This window comes from Tasmannia lanceolata, unplaced genomic scaffold (genome assembly GCF_043159265.1).
Source record: "Tasmannia lanceolata isolate RefF3 unplaced genomic scaffold, GAP_Taslan_0.1 ptg000035l, whole genome shotgun sequence".
Classification (NCBI taxonomy): Eukaryota; Viridiplantae; Streptophyta; class Magnoliopsida; order Canellales; family Winteraceae; genus Tasmannia; species Tasmannia lanceolata.
Window position 1 is genome coordinate 859872 of NW_027518712.1, and position 25101 is coordinate 884972.

The following is a 25101-nucleotide window of genomic DNA, read 5'->3' on the forward strand; positions in this document are numbered from 1 at the left end:
ATCAACCATTTATTCTTCGCTGATGATGTAATGCTTTTTGCAGATGCTAATCTCTCTAATGCAGCTGGGTTGACCCAATGCCTTCTAGATTTCAAGAATTGTTCGGGTCTTGAGGCCAGCCTAAACAAGAGTGAAATTTTCTTCTCTGGAATCCCTCCTCAGCAGAGAGTTCAGATCAGCTGTGTCATGGGCTTTTGTGAAGGGGTGCTGCCTGTTAGATATTTGGGGTTGCCTTTGGTTACTACTCGGTTGACTAAGGGTGACTGCCAGCCTCTCATTAGCAGAATTAGGAACAAGATTGCATTATGGAGTAACAAAAATCTTTCAAGGGCGGGGGCATTTGGAACTGATAAAAACTGTCCTGAGCTCCTTCCAGATTTATTGGTCTGCAACTTATAATCTCCCGAAGGAAGTTCTGAATAACATTGAAACAATTTTTCGGAATTTCTTCTGGGCTGGGTGTTCTCTGCAAAAAAAGTTTATTCCGGTAGCTTGGGCAACTCTGTGCAGGCCAGTGGAAGTAGGAGGGGTCGGGTTAAGAAGGCTGAAAGATGTGAACGAATCCTGCCAGTTAAAACTCCTTTGGAGAATAGTGCAAGATTGTAACACCCCTTGGGTCCGTTGGTTCAAAGAAAAATATATAAGAGGGAGATGTTTCTGGTCCATCCCCATGCCTTCATCTCCTTCCTGGGGAGCTAGGAGCATCCTTCAGCAGAGGCAAAGTGCTAAAAATTTCATTTGTTACGTGGTGGGGGAGGGGTCTTCTATTGATTTTTGGAAGCATCCGTGGCACCCAGATGGGATTCTCAATTCATCAGAAGGTAGGATTTTTAACCTCCCAAAGGAAGGATCTGTTAAAGAATTCCGAATGAATGGGACTTGGGATAAAATTCTGACCCAACCTCAATTCCAAGAGCTTAAGACTGTAATAAACTCTGGCCTGTTTTCCCAGAATCCCTACGACTATGCCGTTTGGAAACCTGCTCCTGATGGTGCTTTTAGCATAAAGAGCGCTTGGAATCAAGTGAGAAAGAAGCATCCTGTTTTGGAATGGACATCTTCGGTTTGGTTTAAGGGTAGTGTTCCTAGACAGAGCTTGGTTACCTGGCAAGCTCTTACCTATAAACTGAGCACAAGGGATAGAATTCTGTTTTTGGACCCTTCCAGAGAAACAAGATGCCCTCTTTGTAAGGTGAACCCTGAAACTATTGACCATTTATTCTTCAAATGCTCCTTCTCATCTTGGATTTGGAAATCGATTTTATGGAGATTTACTCATAGGAGGAACCTGTTCCGAACTTTAGCGAAAGAGGAAGAGTGGATTAGGAGGAATTTCAGAGGAAGAGGGCAGACAGCTATAGCAATGAGAATAGCCTTTAACACTGCTGTTTATATGATTTGGCTAGAGAGGAATACTCGCATTTTTGAAAACAAAGAGGTTAATAAACAAAGAATCCTTGCTGCTGCTCTAAATGCCATTAGAGATCGAGTCCTATTCCTTAACCTTGAGGATATTCGGTCCAGCAAAATTGAGGAAGTGTCAAAAAATTGGAACTTTCCCTACTTCTATAGGAAAACTGATAGTAAGTTCTGCTCTTGGGTTATGCCGGTGGGGGAAATGGTCAAATTAAATACTGATGGAGCCCTCAACTCCGAAGGTGCGGGGATTGGGGGGATTCTAAGAGATGGAAAGAGGAATATCATAGCCATGTTCTCTGTTGATAAAACTGTGGAAGAGATTCATGGTTTAGAAATGGAAGCAGTCCTCCATGGCTTAGAGCTTGCTCACAGAAAGAATATTCAGCACATCTGGGTTGAATCAGATTCGATGATGACTGTGAAAATTATAGAGAAGATGTGGACTTGTTCTTGGAAGAAGATCCCTACTTTTGAGAAGATTATGAACCTGCTTAATAAGTTCAAAAGCTGGAAAATCTCACATATTTGGAGAGAGGCTAACCAAGCAGCTGATTACCTCTCAAAACCAAATTGCTCTCTCAAAGGTGAAGATATTCAGTCAGTTTCTATTCCTTCAGATCTTCACAACATCGTGTCCCTTGATTATGATGGGATGGTTTATTCTAGAGTGTAGTTGTCCCAATCTTGTGACGAAGAGAAAGATGTGCCTTGCTTTAAGCCGCTTGCAGAGCACTGTTGGGAGGGAGTGGTTATTCCTCCACACCCCTCATCAGATTAGCTTAATGTCCCTAAGCTACGTGTTGAAGACAAGTGTTGTGTTTAGTTGTTGGTGTTGTGGTGCTATCTGTAGCCCACCTTGTGGCATTTTTCAGCACTCCACTTTTATTTTCTTTTTGGCTATTTGCCTTTGTCGCCCTTGTGGCCCTCCTTTGTAATCCTTTCCTTAATTATTAATATATCTGGTCGGGGTCTGCCTAACCCCAGCTTACCAACCAAAAAAAAATAAAAAAATAAAAAATAGATTTAGTTGATAAAGGATGGAGATTGAAAAAATAAAAAGTTTCTTATTTTAGAAAATTTATAAAACATCCATATTTTAGACATAGGAAACCCTAGATATGGTGTCAAGGAGCTTTTAGCCAAGTTTTGAGTTGAGAATGAGAGGGTATTAAATCTTAGATTTAGTTTTTGAAAGATGGAGATTGAACAAATAAAAGTATCTTATTTTAGAAACTTTAGAAAACATTAATCTTTTACACTTTGTAAACCCTATAGATGTTGTCAAAGAGCTTTTAGCCAAGTTTTGAGATGATGATTTGATGGTATTCAATCTTAGATTTATATGATTAAGGATGGAGATTGAGAAATTAGAAAGTTTCTTATTGTAGAAACTTTGTAAACCATCCATCTTTTAGACAAAGGAAACCGTCGAGATGGTCTTAAGTAGCTTTTAGCGATGTTTTGAGATGAGGATGAGATGGTATTGAATCTTACATTTAGTTGATACAGGATGGAGATTGAAAAAAATAGTAAGTTTGTTATTTTAGAAACTTTAAAAAACATCCATCTTTTAGACATAGGAGATCTTATATCAGTGTCAACGAGCTTTTTGCCATGTTTTGATATGAGCATGATATGGTATTGAATCTTAGTTTTAGTTGATGAAGGACCATCTTTTATGGTATTGAAACCCTAAAGATGATGTCAAGGACCTTTTAGCCAAGTTTTGGGATGAGAATGAGAGGGTATTGAATCTTAGATTTAGTTGATTATGGATAGAGATTAAAAAAATAGAAAGTTTCTTATTTTAGAAAATTTATAAAACATCCATCTTTTAGACTTAGTAAACCCTAGACATAGTGTCAAGGAGCTTTTAGCCTTGTTTTGGATTGACGATGAGATGATATTGATTCTTAGATTTAGTTGATGAAGGATAGAGATTGAAAAAATTGAAAGTTTCTTATTTTAGAAACTTTGTAAGACATACATCTTTTAGACATAGGAAACCCTAGAGATGGTGTGAAGGAGCTTTTAGCCAAGTTTTGAGATGAGGATGAGATGGTATAGAATCATAGATTTAGTTGATGAAGGATGGAGATTGAAAAAATAGAAAGTTACTAATTTTAATAACTTTATAAAACTTCAATCTTTTAGACATAGTAAACCCAAGAGATGATGTCAACGAGCTTTTAGCCAAGTTTTGGGATGAGAATGAGAGGATATTGAATCTTAGATTTACTTGATGAAGGATGGAGAATGAAAAAATAGAAAGTTTCTTATTTTTGAAACTTTATAAGACATCCATCTTTTAGGCATAGGAAACCCTAGAGATGGTGTGAAAGAGCTTTTAGCCTAGTTTTAAGATGAGGATGAGAATGTATTAAATCTTAAATTTAGTTGATGAAGGATGGAGATTGAAATTTTAGAAACTTTATAAAACATCCATCTTTTAGACATAGGGGACCTTAGAGACGGTGTCAAAGGGCTTTTAGCCATGTTTTGGGATGATGATGAGAGGGAATTGAATCTTAGATTTAGTTAATGAAGGATGGAGATTGAAAAAATAGAAAGTTTACTATTTCTTAAACTTTATAAGACATCAATCTTTTAGACATAGGAAACCCTAGAGATTGTGTCAAGGAGCTTTTAGCCAAGTTTTGAGATGATGATGAGATGGTATTGAATCTTAGATTTAGTTGATTAAGGATGGAGATTAAAAAAGAGAAAGTTTCTTATTTTAGTAACTTTATAAAACATCCATCTTTAATAAAACATTCATCCCAAAACTTGGCTAAAAGCTCCTTGACAATATCTCTAGGGTTTTCTACTTCTAAAAGATGTATGTTTTATAATGTTTCTAAAATTAAAAACTTTATATTTTTTCAATTCTTATCTTCATCCTAAAACATGGCTAAAGGCTCCTTGACACCATCTATAAGGTTTCCTATGTCTAAAAGATTGATGTTTTATAAAGTTTCAAAAATAAGAAACTTTTTATTTTTTCTCCATCATTCATCAACTAAATCTAAGACTCAATACCATCGCTAACTCATCCCAAAACTTGGCTCAGCGGTCCTTGACACCATTTCTAGGGTTTACTAAGTGTAAAAGATTGATGTTTTTCAAAGTTTTTAATATAAGAAACTTTCAATTTTTTCAATATTCATCATTCAACAAATAAATCTAAGATTCAATACCGTCTCATTCTTAACCTAAAACTTTGCTAAAAGATTAAAAAAAACCTAAAACTTTGCTAAAAGATTCAAAACTTTGCTAAAAATTGCAAACCGAACTGGAAGAAGAGGTGTTCCCCAACAAACATTTCTTCATCAAACAAGCCAAGGAACGTTATGAAGCCTTAATAGATCGAGTTGTCATCTCAGGACGAAAGGTTATTTTTCAAGATTTTAACAAATTTGATCTTCTATCACTTTTTGAATTCCAAGGTTGGTCCTTCTTCTTTCTAGTCTATAGCGCTGCAGTCTATCTTGAGATAGGTATTTTTATCCCAATTTGAAAATTTCCTATGAAGGAGTAGTGATGAATACCCATCTTCAAGAAGACAAATTTGGGTTAAATTTGAAAAACTTATGTACTTGGTTTGACATACCTAATGCAGGAAAGAAGATAGAAAATCATTTTTCAAGAGAAGAAGTATATGAGACATTAGGTGTTGCTCATCCAAAGGATAAGTTAAACATCAAGGCTAGCACAATGAATGATGGAGCTAGAGTAGTTCATAAAGTTGTAGCATACAATATCACCCCTAGAGCATGAAATTTTGATGCAGTGAAGCCCTTTGAAGCCCTCATAATCCATTGCATTATGAAAAAGATCCAATTACATTTAGGCTTCATCATGTTGGGGTATATGGATGAGACAGTCAAAAGAGGACAGGGTAGCCTACCGTATGGGTTGCAAATTACTAAACTCCTAAGGCTTCATAAGATGAATCTAGAAAAAGTCTTCTCAACAAACCCTGATCCTCCGCTCAACCACTCCACCATTACCCTTATGAGAATTTTTTTTGATGAGTAAGCAGGGGTTAGGCAGGACCCCAACCAGGCATTAGGAAATAAAAAGAGTTACAACTAAGGGGGCTGATAAGCCAACAAGAAGGGAACAAGCTCCCAACAACAGAGAATCCAAAAGACAGAGATACAAGACATGGAGGATTTACATTCTACATAACTCAATGCCACTCCTATCAGTATCCAGGAGCTGAAGGAGAGCCGGTGGAGACAGGAAAGGAGGGATATCTGTCCCTTTGCAAGGGCATTTCCGTTTGGATAGGAAGTCTGCAACACTATTCCCTTCTCGCCAAATGTGAGAGATTCTCCATTGGAGGAATAGAGATAAGAGCTGGTGGATTTCCTGAATACGGTGGAAGCATCTCCAAGGAATTTTAGAGATTCCATTGATCACATCAGCTGCAGATTTAGAGTCAACTTCCATCCAGATTTTGTCAATACCTAAGAATGCGGCCAGCTACAATCCTTCAAGGACAGCATGAATTTCCAGAGCAAGAATATCCTCCACCTCCACGTTAGCAGAGAACATGGAAACAAGGAATCCATTGTTGTCCCGAATTACACCCCCAATACCACCTCCTTCCTTATCCAAAGAAGCGTTGGAGTTAGTTTTAAAACACCCTTGAAGCGGTTTAATCCAGGAGAAGGCTTGAGGAGGACAGATCCTAGGGCATAAGGTACAGCCAAAATTGGAAGCTATAGAGAGATTGCTTTGGTTATCAACATCCTCAATCTTCATGCCCTGAATCTTTGATCTTACCAGGGAAAGAAGATCAGACATCAGCACTGTGTTTGGACGAGAAATATTGTGAAAAACTCGCTGATTCCTCTCAATCCAGATTTTGTAAATTGATGCTTCAAAACTAAGTAGGCCAATTTAGCTGACTGGCCAGCACCTTTAAAGTTGGTAGCAAGCCATTGCTATTCCTGAACAAGATCAGGTTTAGGATTACGTCTGTGCCCGAGCTTCACAAGAAGAGATTTCCAGATCCATTTCGAGTAGCTACATTGGAAGAAGAGGTGGTTAACAGTTTCAAGACTTGAATTGCATAAGATGCAACTCCTGTTAACTGATGAGTCCAGGAAAGGAAGATTATCAGTGGTACTTAGGCCGTTGATGAGAGCTTTCCAAGAGACAAGAGCATGACGAGGGATAAAGCCTCTGAACCAAATTCTCGAGGCCCAATCAAGTTTTTCGAATTTCTGTCTGGTGACTTCCCACCCACTTTTCGCGGAGAAAAGACCATTACTGTTTGGCTTCCAAATAGGGAGATTGATTGCTGAATCGTTGAAGATGGCTTCGGATAAAAGGGCTTTTTCACGGGTGAGAGATCCGATGTTCAGAATAAGGTTCCAGGATCCCTCGAAGTGCAATTGGTCTAAGGAGTTCATGGATGAGAAGGAGGAATCAGTTCTGTGCCTGGATATGAGGGATGAAATGACACCCCGCGGATGCCAAGGTTGGTTCCAAAGATCAATTTCGGCTTCATTGCCCACAAAGTAGCAGATATGAGCTTTAGCCAAATCCCTACTCCTCAGGATACTTCTAATCCCCCAGGAAGGTTTGGAAGGTTGGTTTATGGTCCAGAAATTTTTTCTTTTGATGTATTTCAGAGAAAACCAGCTGTTCCAGAGGTTAATCTTGCCTGAAATGATGGACCGTACCTGCTTGATTCTGAGAGAAACATTAATGTCCCTGTTAAGCCTAAGCCCGTTATCCCCTTCGCTTTTGGGTTTGCACATTTCTGCCCACGAAACTGAATGGTGAGTTTTTTTTCCGTCAGCGCTGCCCCCCCATATGAATGATCTGAAAATTATCTCAATCGTGTCCATGAAACCCTTTGGAATATCGAAAGCAGAAGACCAATAGATCATGAAACTGTTTAACACAGTTTTCACAAGTTCAATTCTTCCAGCTTGGCTTAGGCATTTGCTAGTCCAGCTGGCAATGCGCTTGCGAACTTTAGTAATCAATGGAGCACAGTCAGAAATAGTGAGTCTCGAAGTAAACAATGGGAGACCAAGATATCTAATGGGGAGGGCTCCTTCGATAAACCCCAGGATTTCGAGGATCTCCTGCTTATCTCTAGGAATAGTACCACGAAAAAAGACTTCAGATTTTGAAGGGTTAGCCTCCAGCCCAGTGATGCTATTGAATTGGTTAAGACAGGAAGAGAGGACATTAGCATTTTCTGAAGTTCCTTTGGCAAAGATCATTAGATCATCTGCGAATAACAGATGAGAAATAGATAAGGGCCTTGGACAAACGGGGTGGAAAGAGCATTGGATAAAGTGGCATTTTCAAGAAGGACAGAAAGCATTTCCATGGAGATAGAGAAGAGGAGGGGGGAGAGGGGGTCTCCTTGTCGAAGGCCATTAGAAGAAGTAAAGAAACCTTGAGGGGAGCCATTCAACAGGATAGAAAAAGAAGGGTTCGAAATACATTCTTCGATCCAGTCTAGCCAGATGGAATTAAAACCTTCTTTGCCCATGAAGGATAGCAGGGCGTGGCGATTGATGTTATCGAAGGCTTTCGCAAGATCAATTTTTAGGCACATGGAAGGGGTGGGGGAGGGGAGATGAAAGTTATGTAGCAGATCATGGGTGAGAAGGATATTGTCTTGGATTTGACGCCCTCTAATGAAAGCAGATTGGGAAGGACTAATAAGGTTGGTTATGACAGTCCGAAGACGGTTGGCCAGGATTTTGGTTATAGTTTTGTACAGGAAGTTGCAAAGAGAGATTGGACGGTACTGGGAACGGGAGGAGGTTTCAGGGCCTTTCGGGATGAGGGAAATAAAAGTGGCGTTGACAGATTTGAGGAGCTTACCTGATTTGAAGAAATTTTGAATAGCAGCAATGAAATCATCTCCAAGAAGGTACCAGAAAGCACGGAAAAATGAGGCATTAAATCCATCCGGACCTGGAGATTTGTCTCCATTTGCTTTCCAAACCACGTCTTTGATCTCAGCAGAAGATATTGGCTTGGATAAAGAGGCTACATCCCCAACATTTAGCTTTCTGATTGGGTCAGGAGAAGCTGTACTCTGAATTTTTCCGTTGTTGAGAATCTTGGAGAAGTGACTGATCAGGATAGAGGAGATTTCAGAAGGATCAGTGACTTGGGTGCCATCTTCAGTCTTCATTGCGAGGATAGAATTTTGATTTTGCCTCACCTTCAGATGGGAATAAAAGAATTTAGAGTTTGAGTCTCCCAATTGAAGCCATTGAGCTCTAGATTTCTGTTTTAGATAAGATTCTTCAAGGGAGGAGTGTCTTATCAGGTCCTCTCTAAGAATGGCTTCCTTTTCAAGGAGATGGATGCAAGTTGGATCCTTCTCAATTTGAGCTTGAACATTCAATAACGACTTTCTGATGATGGGCACTTTTATATCAATTCTACCAAAAACCTCTCTGTTCCAAACTTTGATATTATTTTTGACCACTTTCAGATTTTGGACAAAGGAGTACATGGGATTACCTTTTACCTTAAGGTTCCAAGCACGTTCAACAATAGGGTAAAGAGATTGATCGTCCAACCGCATGTCCATGAATTTGAAAGGTCTAGGACCAGGAGAATTGTGATTTGAACAAGACACAATGAAAGGGCTGTGATCAGAGATTCCAGGAGCTATGAATTCAGTATAGGAATTCGGATAGGAATGGAGCCATTCATCATTGACTAGAGATCTGTCAAGCTTAGCCATTTTCAGGTTTCCTAGCTTTCCTTTGTTATTCCAAGTTAGATTTAGACCCACAGAACGAAGGTCGGTAAGAGCACAGGTGGTAATGCAAGAATTAAACTCCTCCAATTGAGCTATATTAGGAGGGTACCCATACCTTTCCTCCTGGTTGCGCACAGGATTGAAGTCTCCAAGCACTATCCATGGAGCCTGGTTAGATGAGGCAATTTTTTCCAGATTGGTCCACAGCTCTCTTCTAGAAATATAGTAGTTATGGGCATAAACGGAGGTCATAGTGAAGGCCATACCAGACTGGATGACTTCTACCTCATAGTGAATGTGCTGACTAGATTCCTCAACAATCTTCAAATTAATCTTAGCTTTGTCCCAGAGAATCCAAATCCTACCTTTAAGAACACAAGAATAGTTTCCATGAGCATCCCAACCTTCACAACAGTCATTGACATAATCCTTCATCTTATTGCACATAGCCTTAGTTTTAAGTAAACAACAAATTGAGGTGTTTGAGCTCCTTAAGAAATCTTGATTTCTCTGCGTTTTATGCGGGTGCAGAGACCCCGAGTATTCCAAACAGAGATTAGCTTCATTGAGAGTTCAGGGCAGATGGCGGGTCGGCTCCATGGGAGAGGATGGGGGAGCTACAATTCAGAGGAGTACAGACTTTGCCAGAGTCAAATGATGCAGTACTGAGGGGTTCGGTAGGAAGGGTAAAAGGCGAGGGCAGAGTAGGAGGTTTAGGGAAGCACTTTTTAGTGTGAGAATGGACAATTTGTTCCTGGGTACAGATTTGAGGTATAGGCTGATTGGGATCGAGATTGGGATCAGATGGGTAAATGGACGAGGAATCCGTGCATAGAAAGGATGAGGATGTCCTGGTCACAAACGGGGTTTCCAGGTCCAAGGAATCTAAAATGCTGAAATCATTATGGGTACTTATTTTTGGCTGAAGGTAAGAAGGTTGGGTTTTCATGTTCATTTCCTTCAACATCAGCCAGGGCATCAAAGATGTTATGAATCTGAGTTGCTGTCTCCTCCACTTGTGTGCTGACATTACTAAGCTTTCTGCTCTGCTCCTCAACTTGGGGGAGCTTACAGGGGGATTTGGCTGGCCTTTCCACACTTTCTCTATCTTGATTGACGGTTTGTTGGGGTTGCTTAGAGGGGTTTTTACTGCTCCTCAACTTGAGCATTTTTGGGACAGGCTTCAGAGGTATGACTGAAGTCAATACAGGTTTTACAGGCTGATGGTTTACAGTCATATTGCACACTTTGGTTATGGATCCCATAGGGGGTGTGAATGGGAATGTTTTCTGGAAATTCTGCTCCAGCTTCCACTTCCACACACATACGAGCATAACTTAATCTTGTTTCTTCAGCAGTCCTTGAATCCATATACAAAGGGTTCCCAATGAAACTGGCAATTTTACTTAATCCTTTAGCACTCCAGAACTCAAGAGGTAAACCTGGAAGACGAACCCACACAGGGATTGAGGTAAGGTTTAGTTTCTCAAGGGGAGTTCCTGGTTTCCATTTCCGTAGAATCATAGGTCTCCCAGCATAGGAGTGCTCCCCTGATTCCAGCACTGAGTCACAATCATCAAGACAGGTGAACTGAAATAAATAAAATCCATTATTGAGAGTAAAAATCTGCATTTCCCCCTTAAGTGTCCACTTTCTTGAGAGATTTTCTCTCAGATTCATGAAATAGGGCCTCCTACCAATAAAATATCCCACCAAGGAAGTTCTCCATTTACATCCAATCTCCTCAATCTCTTCATTTTCGAAAGCAATCCTCTTCTTCCCCGATTCAGCCATTACAGGGTTCACAAACACAAGTTTGGAAAGACCCTTATCAGATTTTTTTCCAAAGAGGGATCTCCAAGGACTGGTGGTATCCTGGTTAGCAGCAACTCCTTGCTCATGAGCTGCAAGATCAGACCTTTCGGTTTCCAGGGTTGGGTCTGTCCCAACAGGGTGGGCGGAAGTTTCTGTGCTGGGTGAGGGTTTTTTGTGGTTTGAAATTTCAAGTGGGCGGGAATAATTCCCAGGGGTAGAAAAGAGGAATGAGTTGGGACAGGGTGGGCCCATGCTAATTTTCTCTACCTTTGCTGCTTCAATAAGCTTTTGATTTAGGAAAGGACTGGGTTCTGGTGAGAGTACAGGAGTGGTTGGGAATGAGGAGTGGACAGATAAGTTTGGGAATGAGGAGACATCAGAGGGTAGGTGAGGACTGGCAGAGGTCATAGCAAAAACTGCTGGGCAATACCCCTATTCCTGGAAAGGGTGGTTTTGTTCCTGGTTTTCTTGAGCAATGGAATAGCTTCCAAAAATGGAAGGATTTCCACCAGCTAGCTCTTCTTCTCCGATTTGCAGATTCAGTGGTAAGAAGCAGTTTAGAGTTGGAGGAGGAGGAGCACGAATTTCTTAGATGGACAGAAGTTCAGGACTTTGGATTTTTCGAGGGGAAAGCGATTTCGAAGAAATTCTAAAAGTCTGTTTTGGTTTTTTCAGAGAGATTGAAGTCTGAGCTGGGGTTTTGGTAAACCTTTTGTGCACTCGAGTGCCTCTTCTGAAATGGGTTGAGGGTTCAGGAGCATGATCATGGGGATCATCTAGAGGGAACATTTCCTTCAGGTATGCAATACGCTGGACAGAGTTCATACCTGGTTCAGAGAGAGGGGATGGCTTTTGTTCTCCAGAGAGCCGATCAAATTGGTAGTTATCCTCAAGCTCACGAACTGCTTGAGGCACCTTTCCATGGGATGAGGGAGATTTGCCATGACCAGCAGGATTTGGATATGCCCAGAAACGGCCTTCCAATACAGCACCAGGGGACTTGCCTGGGTCAGGAGGAATCTCCATGGCCTGGAATTCCTACTAAACCACCCAAAAAACTGAAAAAGTAGCTTCCCAGGGGGGGAGGAAGGAACGAGAAGGGCTTGGGCCCTTGACCTCCAGCCGGCAGGCTGGAGGAAGAAGATGATCTCCTCGAAGAGGAGAGATTCTCTCACTAGGAAATCTCAGAGTTTCTCTCACTTATCCTTCAAAAGTTGATCCTCACTAGGATAGATTGTTTGATCTTGGAAATCTCAGAGTTTCTCTCACTTACCCTTATGAGAATTCCTATACCTGGAGCAGGTGGACCTAGTATGGTTGGACAGGATGATATTGATGAGGCCGTGGATGAAGCTGAACGAGTGACCTTGACGCCGCGGCAGAGTAGAACACATGCGCAAGCACAGGCTCAGCAGCGCCAAGCTCCCACCACTAGCTCATATGAAGCTCTAGCCAGAGACATTGCATCCTTGAGGACCGGCAATGACACTCTCACGACTAGTTTTGATACACTCTCCACTGCTTTTACGACTGCAGAGAGCCAGAGAGCCTCTGATCATGAGAGTCTTATGCAGCTTATGGCGAGGCAGCATAGGGAGATGATGCAGGCGTATCAGAGGAGTCAGTCCACCAGATACTACATCTCCCGGTCTCCACCCCATGAGCATCATCCTCCTCCTCCTCAGGATTGATAGATGACTAGCACCTTCTCGACAGTAGCTGCAGTTGATCACATCTTTTAGCTGCTTGATCATATTTTTTGATTTCTTCTTCTCGCTCAGTTTGGGCTTTCAGACATTATGTTTATTTTCTTCATGGATGATGGTTATGCCCGATGTGGCCTTTTGTTTTGGTTTGCACATGCCTAGTATGGGCTTTATGATATGTGGATGGGTATGCCTTGTGAGGCATGTTATGGATGTATAGGATATCTGCCCAGTAAGGGGCTTTTTATGTTTTTATTTTTGTTCATGATGTGAAGAGGGTATGTCTCTTCCATCATTCATTCATGTATATAGGATCTATTCCTGTCTCATCTTTATATATACATGAGTTCTTTTGGTTGCCATTGATATGTACTCATTTTATTGTTTACTCTTTTGGTATCCATGTTTTTATTGGACTGTAGTTATTTCAACTTTATAATCCTATGTCTAATAATCACCCATTCTAATTCAAAGTGTACTTCTCATTTAAATGGAGGACAAATTGAAATGTGTAAGGCGATTAAAAATCATGGGCTTATGTACTAGAGACAATTACATTTAGATTAATCGCACATAATCAGGAGGAGCTTTCCACTTACAAATGTATAATCATTTAGGGTCAAACAAACTTAAACTCAAAAGTTATGTTATAGTTCTGAGCATGTTGATGCTCAGGAAGAGACTTCTCTGCCCTTTGACAAGAAATCCCCATTAAAATACAACTTGTAAACTTAAATGATTAAGTCATAGATCTGAGCATATCTTTGCTCAGGTAGATACTTATCTGCCTTCAAAAGTTGGAAATGAAGTCCAAGTGTTTAAAATCATTCACCTTGCATCATTGTACCTTGTCATGCCCTCTAACACAGGTTTCACCTAGGGCCTATGACAAATTCATAGCGGGAGAACTCCATGGTTATATATTCATGATTATATAGACCAATGTGATGTGCTCACATGGTTTATTGCCCCTATTGTTGTGCTTAACTTACAAATCATTTGATCACAAAAACAAACAAAAAATAAAAAAATGGCTTATCATGCATTTCACTTTTATTTTCTCTTTGATAACCATTCTTAATGCTTCAATGATATATCATATACAAGGCACATAACTTAGAAAGCTATTATTCCTCTTGACACCCCACTTGTACTTTCACTTGTTTATTCCTACCTTTTTCCTGTTGCCAAAAGGGGGAGAATTTTGGGAATTTATTAGTTAGTCCAATTGTATATGCACCATATGTTTTACAGTTATTAATTATATTTGTGCATATAGTGAGGGGGAGCTATGCTCCATTGTGTATATCATATTCATGTTTAATATCCATTATCATGATATCTCCTACCTCCCTAATTAATTTATTTGTCATCATAAAAAAGGGGGTGAATGTAAGCCCAAGGGTGCACATGGGTTCAATCATTCACCTTACCTTCTTGTTTTGATACTAGCAAACACAAATTGATTAGCATTGTCAGACTAATGTGTTGCTTTGAGATGTTGTGCTGTACACAGGAATTTGATATGCTATATCACCAATACACAACTCAACACAGCACATGACTTGTGGATCAAGGATCAAAGGAACCAAGAGCTTGCACCTACTTTGGAGTCATCCTCATTTGAAGATGCTCAAGTAAAGAAACTCATCATGAAGATCCCACAAGTTCCTAAGCAAGTGTCAAGAAGAAGCTTGGAGTTGAACAAGTCATTGGTGACACCTCATGCACCTCACAACATGCAGTAAAGATTGGAGGATGTCACAAGAGCCAAGACAAGGTTAAAATGTTCACTTAAGCCGAATAAGTCCAAGAAAGTACAAAGGAGCCAAGACATTCCAAGAAGACTAAAGGTTCTTATTTTTAGAATGTATTTGGAGTCCTCTTGATTTTATATAAAATGCACTTTCAAAAGGTTTTCAAAATGGTTTTTATACTTAACATTTTACATCTTTGAAAACCATCAACACACTCAAAAATAAGTTTGAAAATCTTGGACTAAAGCCAAAAGACCATAGCCCAAAAGCCCATAGATTTTAAAGTTAAAATGGAATTTCACTCAAGGCCGGTCGACCAGGCTATGCCAGGCGACCGTGGGATGGAACCTGAAAATCCGGGTCATCTCGAAATTAATCGGGCCGGTCGACCGGGACAAGCCGGGCGACCGCGGATACATTTCTGTTCAAAACAAAAAACAATCCAATATGGTGTGGGCAGTCGACCTGCATGGGTCCGGTCGACCGCGATAGTGTTTTGAACCAAAATTAAATTCAAACAGTAACCCTCGACGGGCGACCGCGCCGGTATGAATTTTGAATTTCAAATTAAGAGCCCGATAAGGGCGGGCTACCGCCGCGACTGGGAAATAGATCCGTTGGTGCTTTCGCAGGTTGACTTTTTCAACCCTGTAAATTACAGTTTTACCCCCAAACGGTCATATTTCCTTGTGGGCTATATATACACTATCCAAACCTTTCTACATAAGCTTTGTCAAGATAAAATCCCATCTTCTTGAACCAAAACTTTTATATGAAAGGTTAAACCTCTTTGAATTTGCATTTTCACATTCTATCAAGAGGATCTCCATAGGCTATACATTTGTATATATTCTTTGGAGAGTTTATGAGCTTACAACTTTGTAATCCACCTATCAAGAGGCATTGAGAATTTCTTTCTTTTTATTTCTTCATTCTAAGTTTGAGGGTCTCCGATTTGGCCCGGAAAGAAAGGTAAATCAAGTGTACGAGGAAGGTGTCCTCAGAAACGCTTCGTGCAGAAAAGGGTGTAATCCCTTTGAAGAAAGAGTTGGTATAAGGCTTTGAGATTAGCCCTTTGAAGAATCTTAGTGGTTAGTGAAGAATCCTAAGGAAGAAAACTTGGAAGAGTGGCTTAGGTCAACTTGTGATCGAACCACTATAAATCTTGTATGGATGCTTTCTTCTTCTCCTTCTCATTTGCATATTGTGGTGATTGGTAATCTCTAACCCAACTTGTATCTATGTTTTAATCAAACAAGGGTTAGTGAATGCATGTTTAAAGTAATACCCAAACCCTAACTCTTAATATCTCTCTTAATTGATCAAGGGTTAAACATGTTAAGGCTTAATTGGTAAATTGATTTTAGGAATCCAATTAATTAAGCCCCAAATTTTTAATTAGCCAATCCACCCCCCCTCTTGGGTTGTCACCTTGTATTTTAGGAACTTTTCATTTTTCAATCTCCATCCCTCACCAACTTAATCTACGATTCAAAACCATCTCATCCTTATCCCGAAACTTGGCTAAAAGCACCTTAACACCATCTCTAGGGTTTCTTATGTCTAAAAGATTGAAGTTTTTTAAAGTTTCAAAAATAAGAAAAACTTTCTAAATTTTCAATCACCATCCTTCATCAACTAAATCTAAGATTCAGTACCTCTTCTCTCATCAGAAAACTTGGCTTAAAGCTCGTTGACATCATTTATAGGGTTTCCTATGTCTAAAAGATGGATGTTTTTCAAAGTTTCTAAAATAAGAAACTTTCTATTCTTTCAATCTCCATCCTTAATCAACTAAATCTAAGATTCAATATCATCTCATCCTCATCCCAAAACACGGCTAAAAGCTCCTTGACACCGTCTTTAGGTTCTCCTATGTCTAAAAGAAGGATGTATTTTAGAAACTTTCTATTTTTTCAATTTCCATCATTTATCAACTAAATCTAAGATTTAATACCCTCTCATTCTCATCCCAAAACTTGGCTAAAAGCTCGTTGACAACATCTCTAGGGTTTCATAAGTCTAAAAGATGGATGTTTTATAAAGTTTCTATAATAAGAAACTTTTTATTTTTTCCATCAACTAAATCTAAAATTCCTCATCTCAAAATATGGCTAAAAGCTCATTGACACCATCTCTAGGGTTTCCTATGTCTAAAAGATGGATTTTTATAAATTTTCTAAAATAAGAAACTTTCTACTTTTTCAATCTCCATACTTAATCAACTAAATCTACGATTCAGTGTCTTCTCATTTTTATCCCAAAACTTGGCTAAAAGCTCATTGACATCATCTCTAGAGTTTTCTATGTCTAAAAGATTGATGTTTTATAAAGTGTCTAAAGGTAGAAACTTTCTATTTTTTCAATTCATATCCTTCATCAACTAAATCTAAGATTCAGTATCATCTCATCGTTATCCAAAACATGGGTTAAAAGCTCCTTGACACCGTGTCTAGGGTCTCTTATCTCTAAAAGATGGATGTTTTATAAAGTTTCTAAAATAAGAAACTTTCTATTTTTTCAATCTTCATCATTAATCAACTAAATATAAGATTCAATACCATCTCATCCTCATCTCAAAACTTAGCTAAAAGCTCATTCACACCATCTGTAGGGTTTCCTCTGTCTAAAAGATTGATGTCTTATACAGCTTCTAAAATAAGAAACTTTTTTTTTCAATCTCTTCCCTTAATCAATTAAATCTAAGATTCAAATCATCTCATTCACATCTCAAAACTTAGCTAAGACCTCCCTGACACCATCTCTTGGGTTTCCTAAGTATAAAATATGGTGTTTTCTAAAGTTTCTAAAATATGAAACTTTCTATTTTTCAATATCCATCATTCGCCAACTAAATCTACGATTCAATACCATCTCATCCTCACTCCAAAACTTGGCTAAAAGCTCCTCGACCCCATCTTTAGGGTTTCCTATGTCTAAAAGATAAATGTCTTACAAAGTTTCTAAAATAAGAAACTTTCTATTTTTTCCATCTCTAAACTTTATCAACTAAATCTAAGATTCAATGCCATCTCATCCTCATCTCAAAACTTGGGTAAAAGCATCTTGTCCCAATCTCTAGGATTTTCTATGTCTAAAAGTTGGATTTTTATAAAGTTTCTAAAATAAGAAACTTTCTATTTTTTCATTCGCTATAATTAATCAACTAAATTTATGATTCAGTACCCTCTCATTCTTATCCCAAAACTTGGATAAAAGCTCATTGACATAATCTCAAGGGTTTCCTATGTTTAAATGATGGTTGTTTTATAAAGTTTCTAAAATAGGAAACTTTCTATTTTTCAATATCCTTCCGTCATCAACTAAATCTGAGATTCAATACTCTCCCATTCTCTCATCCCAAAACTTGGCTAAAATTCCCTTGACACCGTCTCTAGGGTCACATATGTCTAAAAGCTGGATGTTTTATAAGGTTCTAAAATAAAAAATTTTCTATTTTCTCAATCTCCATCCTTCATCAACTAAATCAAAGATTCACTATCATCATCCTCATCTCAAAACTTAGCTGAAAGCTCTTTGACCTCATCTGTAGGGTTTCCAATGTCAAAAAGATGAATGTTTTACAAAGTTTCTAAAATAAGAAACTTTCTATTTTTACCTCTCCATCCTTTACCATCTCATCATCATCCCAAAACTTGGCTAAAAGCACCTTGACACCATCTCTAGGGTTTCATTTGTCTAAAAGTTGGATGTTTAATAAGTTTATAAAATAAGAAACTTTCTATTATTTCAATCTCCATCCTTCATCAACTAAATCAAAGATTCAATATCATCTCATCCTCATCTCAAAACATAGCTAAAAGCTCCTTGACACCATCCCTAAGATTTAGTTGATATGGGGTTTCTTATATCTAAAAGATTGTTGTTTTATAAAGTTTCTAAAATAAGAAACTTTCTATTTTTTCAATCTCCATCCATCGTCAACTAAATCTAAGATTCATTACCATCTCATTGTCATCCCAAAACTTCGTTAAAAGCTCATTGACACTATCTCTAGGGTTTCCTATGTCTAAAAGATGAATTTTTATAAATTTTCTAAAATAAGAATATTTCTATCTTTTCAATCTCCAAACTTAATCAACTAAATCTATGATTCGGTATCTTCTCATTCTTATCCCAAAACTTGGCTAAAAGCTCGTTGACATCATCTCTAGGGTTTCATATATCTAGAAGCTGATGTTATATAAAGTTTCTAAAAGAAGAAACTTTCTATTTTTTTCAATTCTCATCGTTCATCAACTAAGTCTCAGATTCAGTATCATCTCATTGTTATCCCAAAACATGGTTAAAAGCTCCTTCACACCGTGTCTAGGGTCTCCTATCTTTAAAAGATGGAAGATTTATAAAGTTTCTAAATTAAGAAACTTTCTATTTTTCTATCTTCATCTTGTCAACTAAATATAAGATTCAATACCAACTCATCATCATCTCAAAACTTAGCTAAAAGCTCCCTCACACCATCTGTAGGGGAAAATATGTCTAAAAAGATTGATGTCTTATACAGTTTTTAAAATAAGAAACTTTTTTTTTTCAATCTCACTCCTTAATCAACTAAATCTAAGATTCAATATCATCACATTCACATCTCAAAACATAGCTAAAACCTCCTTCACACCATCTCTAAGGTTTCTTATCTCTAAAAGAAGTGAGGAGATATGAAAGAATGAGATGATGGCGGCAGCTCGACAGGAGGACGCTCATCTCATTACTAAGCTCCAGCATGAGATAGAGATTTTGAGACAGAGATTGGCTACGAGCGAGGGTCCACGGACCAGACAGGTATTTGCTCTTCTCTTTTCTGAAATTGAATTCTTGTACCTATGATTTGATATATCTTGATATTTTTCTACATCTTGTGGGTACAAGAGAGGAGGTAGAGGTGGGGAGACCCTGAGCCAGAGGAGGTGTGCAGGCCAGAGATGCCTGTAGCAGAGGGTCGGGACAGTACTGACGATAGAGATGATGGAGGTTGATGAGGACTATGTCCCAGAGGACCCTGAGGTTGATGAGATTACCTCGCCTGATCGCAGGCGGGGTAAGAGGCTGGCGAGACAGAGCCGCCCGGGCGATGAGAGTGAGGATTGGAGTAGGTCCTGGGGGCATGTATGCGCCTCCTCCTTCAGAGCCAGACGTTGGCCCTAGTGACAGCTACTGGAAGTGAGCCTGACTCGATCCGAGGGTTGCTCATTACAGGGATGACGATGACATCTAGTTCACTTCATCGTCTTTTGGACGATGTTCATATGGGTTTTAGAGAGCTAGGAGATTCTTCAGTTTCTCAGCCTGGAGCAGCTGCTACACCTCCTGTCTATCTACATCAGGATCGTCCGGAGCAGGATCCGAGAGATCCACCACCGCCAAAGCAGTGATTAACGTATTTTGTTTATGTTTTTCTCTTTTTGATTCCCCCAGTTGGGGATGAGATGTATTTTGTAATTGATCAGACATATATATATGGATCACTTTTGACTGGTTTGCATTTATCTGCAATTGTTCGCGTTTGTTGCTTCTTGAGAAAAGTAGATTTTTGTATAAATAGACATCCATTCTAGATGGATATTTATACAAAAATGCCTCTAGTATAGTTCTTAAAACAACTTGATTTTGAATATTTTAAAAGCTGATTTTGATTTTCGAGCATTTTGCATTATTAGGAGAGGCTAAAAATGCAAAATGCCCCTTGAATGGTTTCTTAGTGATTTGATCACGTATTTTTGTGTTATTAATCATATTTATGTGATAAATAATACAAAAATGCCCATAGTGTATTGATTGAGATATTAAATAACCGCAAGTGCACGGATCGTGTAAAGACGGGGCGAACTCAGGGAAGAGTACTTATTGTGATTTCCGCCCTTATATTATTCAAAAAATAAACTTACGATACATTATTGCCTGGCATATACTCAGGATTTCCGTGGACTACAAGCTCGGATCCAATAATATATTTTAAATTTATAAACTAAATAGACAAGGATCGAAAACAATAAAGAAACGATTACAAATTTAACCCTTATATTTAGGCAAAGTGAACCAAAAGGAATTCTATTAATTAATTATCTAATCTAATGAGAAAATAAAAATCTAAAACCTAAATTGATTGGAAAAATTACTCTAAAGTAAATTGAAATTATATTGGAAAAGTACTTGGAAATCTAATTGAGACTTTAATTCGATTAAAATATTACTTAGGGTTAGAATCCACCAAGGGTTTCAGATTAGATTATTAATCAAACCAATTTTTGTATTGGATAGTGTATTTGATAAATCAAGTCAATGGAGAATAAGATCTATAGATCTCATTGCCCATGACTGAGTGATCAAATATACTACTCAATTTTGTATATTATATAAGAAATTATAGCTGTTTATCGGCAATTACTTATACGACAGGGGAAACCCAGTGGCATAAGTGATTGGGATCCAACAAATATAAACCCTAACATAAGTTGTCATATAAGCCACTGGTTTTAATTACTCCTCTATCCCGTTTCCCATGGCTTCATCTAAACCCTAAGTATAGTGGGTTTTGCTACTCATGGAGAAGGGGAAAGAAACAAAGAAAAAGAAAGAGAGAGAGAGAGAGAGAGAGCCATTGAGAGAAAGTGAGAGAAGGGAGAATAAATAAAAATAACTCTCTTGAATTGAACAAAAGTACATAAAATTGGAACTAAAATAAAAGAAAATTTAATCTTTTTCTCCTCAAGCTTTGGTTGAATCCTTGTCCTTCATCAAGCTTTGTTGTCACTCTTGGATTGAATCTTGGACGGTGGATCGAGCCTAGGTTTGGAGGGAGAAAAAGAACTTGAAAAGAAAGGAAGAAAACAAGAAAACCTAAAAGAGAGAGATTGAGAGTAGGGAGAATTAGCATTTACAGAGCTGGGTTGAGAGAATTGCCTAGTTTAAGCCTAGGGAAGCAAGGGTTGTGATCAATTTTTGAGATACAATTGAAGGGTAAAATGATATGCTTCTTCTTCGTTTTCTTTGGAAACGTGAGCATTCCTTCTAAAAATTTCTGAGAGCCTCTCACTCATGACAAAAATAATAATTGCACCCTGACCTTCGAATTTCCTTCCTTGCAATATTGCCAAACAATGGGATTGAAGAGATAATGGTACTTGCTTGTTGTATTAGGAAAGCTTCAAACTTAGGTGGGCAACCTTAAAGGAAAGCAATCTTCTACTTTCTATTACACAGCCCGTGTTGCCAAAAATACTTGCGGCTTATGCTTGTCAAATGTGAACAAACTTCCCAAATCTAGTCCATATGCCCATGTCACAGAATTTTTAAAGGGAAACTTACTATTCCATGCAATTCATGTAGGGCCCATATTATAAGAAAAACAAGTTACCAATAAAAAGATCACCCACGATTTTTCAAGACTAAAGAGAGTCGGTTGGGAGAGTTGCCCATCTAAACCGTCCATGTGTAAATTGATTGCATTGCATATCAAATCATCCTTTAAGATCACCCAAACCATTGAATTTAATGGCCTATAACCTATCCACCGAAATAGGAAAGAAATTGGGTTGCTAAAATTTAGGAAAGGAGAGATAAAGTAAGGTTGGTTTCTTGAATAAGAGTAGAATTTCATGGGATGTATATATCTTAAAACATCTAAAATGGGCCCACATTATTTGCTAGCCGAGTTTTTCCAGCGGAATATTTACACAATGGTAGGCCCCACCAAGTTGGCCGAAACTCACTTCAACTTTAAATCCATTTTGCCCTTCCCATAATCCAAGCCATCCAGCTAATAGCCTATACTTATATTTCTTTTCTCCTTTTTTTTCTTTCCCAATTAGCTTCCATCAAATTAGGAATGTGGGAATCCACCAATCGGATTTAGTTTTGATTCCAAATAAGCGGCTAAAAGTTAGGAAAATAACATCTACTGAAATAGGAAAGATAAATATCATCCAATCCCATGGGTTTTTCCCCTTTTAGTTTCGGCTAAAAATAATCAAATCTCTCTAGATTTCGTTTTGGAACTAGGATTAGATCTCAACCATTGAAAACTTACCAAGAGAGGGAGAAAGAAAATTAGTTGGAAGGGGCGAAGAGAGAAAATCGGCTAAGAGAGAGAGAGAGACGATTTAGGGGAGACAGAGTGTCGGTTTGGGAGGAGAGAATAGGTTGGTTGGATTTGCTTGGGAGTGATCTAAACCATCCCGATGTTAGGCAAAAAGGGGAGACGAAATAGGGGGTGACAAGAGAAAATTGTTAGTGAGGAGAGAGAGCTAAGTCGTATGAATTTCCCCTATTTTTTCTCTTGCTTTCTTTTGTGAAGTGACCAATTTATCCTCACTTTTCATTTGAATTACAACCATGCCGCAATCTTTCGCAAATGGCAAATCTATCCCAAATTTGTATTGTAGACAAACACAACTAAGAATTTCCTTCTCCCCTCTTGATCTCCAAGGAATGATCTGAGCCATCCAATTTAAGGTCGCCTTGTCTCATCGTGTCTGCACAGTTTTTTTTTTCTTTTAAAACTTCAACGGACCATAACCTCTTTGTTTTAGCTCTGATTCGGGCGTGGTCGGATCCGTTGCACTCGTATCGACTAGAAGAATCCTTTTTTCTCTTTCATTTCATCTCATCATCTTCCATGAAGGGACGATCAAAGCCATCCATTTGATGGTCAACTTGTAAATTAATTGCACCACTAAATCATTCCAATTAGATGATCCGAACCGTTAAATTGATGGATCCCAATGCGAATTTCAATCTTACCAATGAGCGCACATCTTGAATCACCATTGTGGGCTGATCTCTTCAAATTATTTTCCAAAGCCATTCCGAACCAACCAATTGATGAACAATTGAAATTTAGGTATAGGGAGCCAAGAGGAGGCTGAATTGGTTTTCTTAAAAATATAGTCTCTTTGAAATCAAAATTTTTAAACCTAATTTTAATTTCCTTTTCTAGCTTAGTTCTTGGTTAAATCAAATAATATCAAAATAAAAAAGAATGCTCAACCAAACACAAAAATGAAAGTGCAAAAGTAAGAAAAGAACACACCGATGTATAGTGGTTCGGGCAAAGCCCTACTCCACTCTTCTTGAGATCGTCCTCAAGGATTTTCACTATTTGAGACCTCCACGATGCCCGGCTCCAAGGCGATTACAATCCCAAGGGAATTAAATGAGGATGCCCTTGCCACCTTTACATCGACTCTCCTACTCTGCCGAGTTCTAAGCGCTTCTCCCTAGGTTATTAAGAATAGGATGCCCTAGCCACCTTTACAATAAAGAAGAGAAGATTGCTATGCCTTCCTTTAAGGCTTGATGCACAACAAAGTCCCCTTGAATACTTTCCAAGATAATACAAGTTTAAATCCTAAATCCAAACTCAAAAGATTTCCAAGTGCAAGACAAGTTTGGTGGAGAAAGTAAAAACTTAAGCCAAATAGGTTTGCAAGTGTTTATAGATGCTTAGAATGGTTAGTCAATCATTCAAGAGGGTTAATGTATATAAAAAATGTGTACACATAGACCCAACAACTCAAACTACCCGTTAGGGGTATTTTCATAATAAACTGCACAAGAAACAGTCAAGCAGTTCGGGCCCCAACGGCTATTTTTCCAGACCGTTGCAGTCGACGGGGGTGTCGCGATCGCCCACCGTCATCGGGCACTCCTTTTTTATTTTGAATTTCAAAAGCGCCGCGGTCGACCGGGGGTGTCGTGGTCGCCCTCGTAGATCAACCTGAACATTTTTAGATTTGTCCAGATTCCTTTCCGTGGTCGACAGGCCCTTTGGCGGTCGACCGGCCCGACCATGCTGGATTGTTTCTGGAAATTCAGAAACACATCTGTGGTCGACCGAGATCTCTCGGTCGACCGGACCGCTATGTTCTGGTAGGTGCTGGACTTCCAATCACCTTACCGTGGTCGACCGTGAAACCCCGGTCGACCGGCCCTGTTTGAATATCCATTTTAACATTAAAAATTCAGGGACTTGGGCCATGGTCTTGGGTCTTATTTTCCTTAATATTTTGGAGTCTTATGAGGGTCCCAAAAATATTTGGGCCACCACATGGACACCCACTAATCCATTTCAGTTCTTTTAGTGGGGGGTTTTGAAAAAGCCTTGACTTGGAAAAACTAAAGAGAAGGATGTACAAAAAGTCTAAGTATAGCTACTCTTCTCTTTGGTCTTGGTCTTCATTGATCTTCCATTTGTGTTTGCTTGAGTGTGTTGAAGTGAGCTCCACCTTGGTTGATCTCCAATTTTAGTTACAGCTTCTTTGTCTCTTGAATGGTATACGTTCAAGCTTGACCATGTAGTGTGTTAGTTCTTTCCATGATTAACCTATATTAACACAACACTTCAAGGCAAATAAATTAGTATCCAAAAACATAATCAATTTAGTTTGAGAATCGTAAGAGGATAGACCCTTGGGCTTACAATCTCCCCCTTTTTTATGATGACAAATAAAATTGATTATGATGTGTGTGGAGTGACATGATAAGAAAGTGAATGCAAATACTCCCCCTCAATATATGTACAAGTTTTAAAATAACATTATAAGGTATGAAGTGCATATAAAACATGGATAGATAATCAATTTCTAGAATTCTCCCCCTTTTGGCATCGGCAAAAAGGAAGAGTATCAAGTTG

The 25101-nt window shown here is 38.7% G+C and overlaps 1 protein-coding gene across 1 annotated transcript; it reads left to right on the top strand.

Annotated features, from left to right (window-relative positions):
* The first annotated feature begins 670 nt into the window (after window positions 1-670).
* LOC143859606 (uncharacterized) lies at window positions 671-2092 on the top strand. Its single transcript, XM_077370267.1, has one exon. It carries the CDS (start codon window positions 671-673, stop codon window positions 2090-2092), a length of 1422 nt encoding a protein of 473 aa, XP_077226382.1.
* Window positions 2093-25101: the final 23009 nt, after the last annotated feature.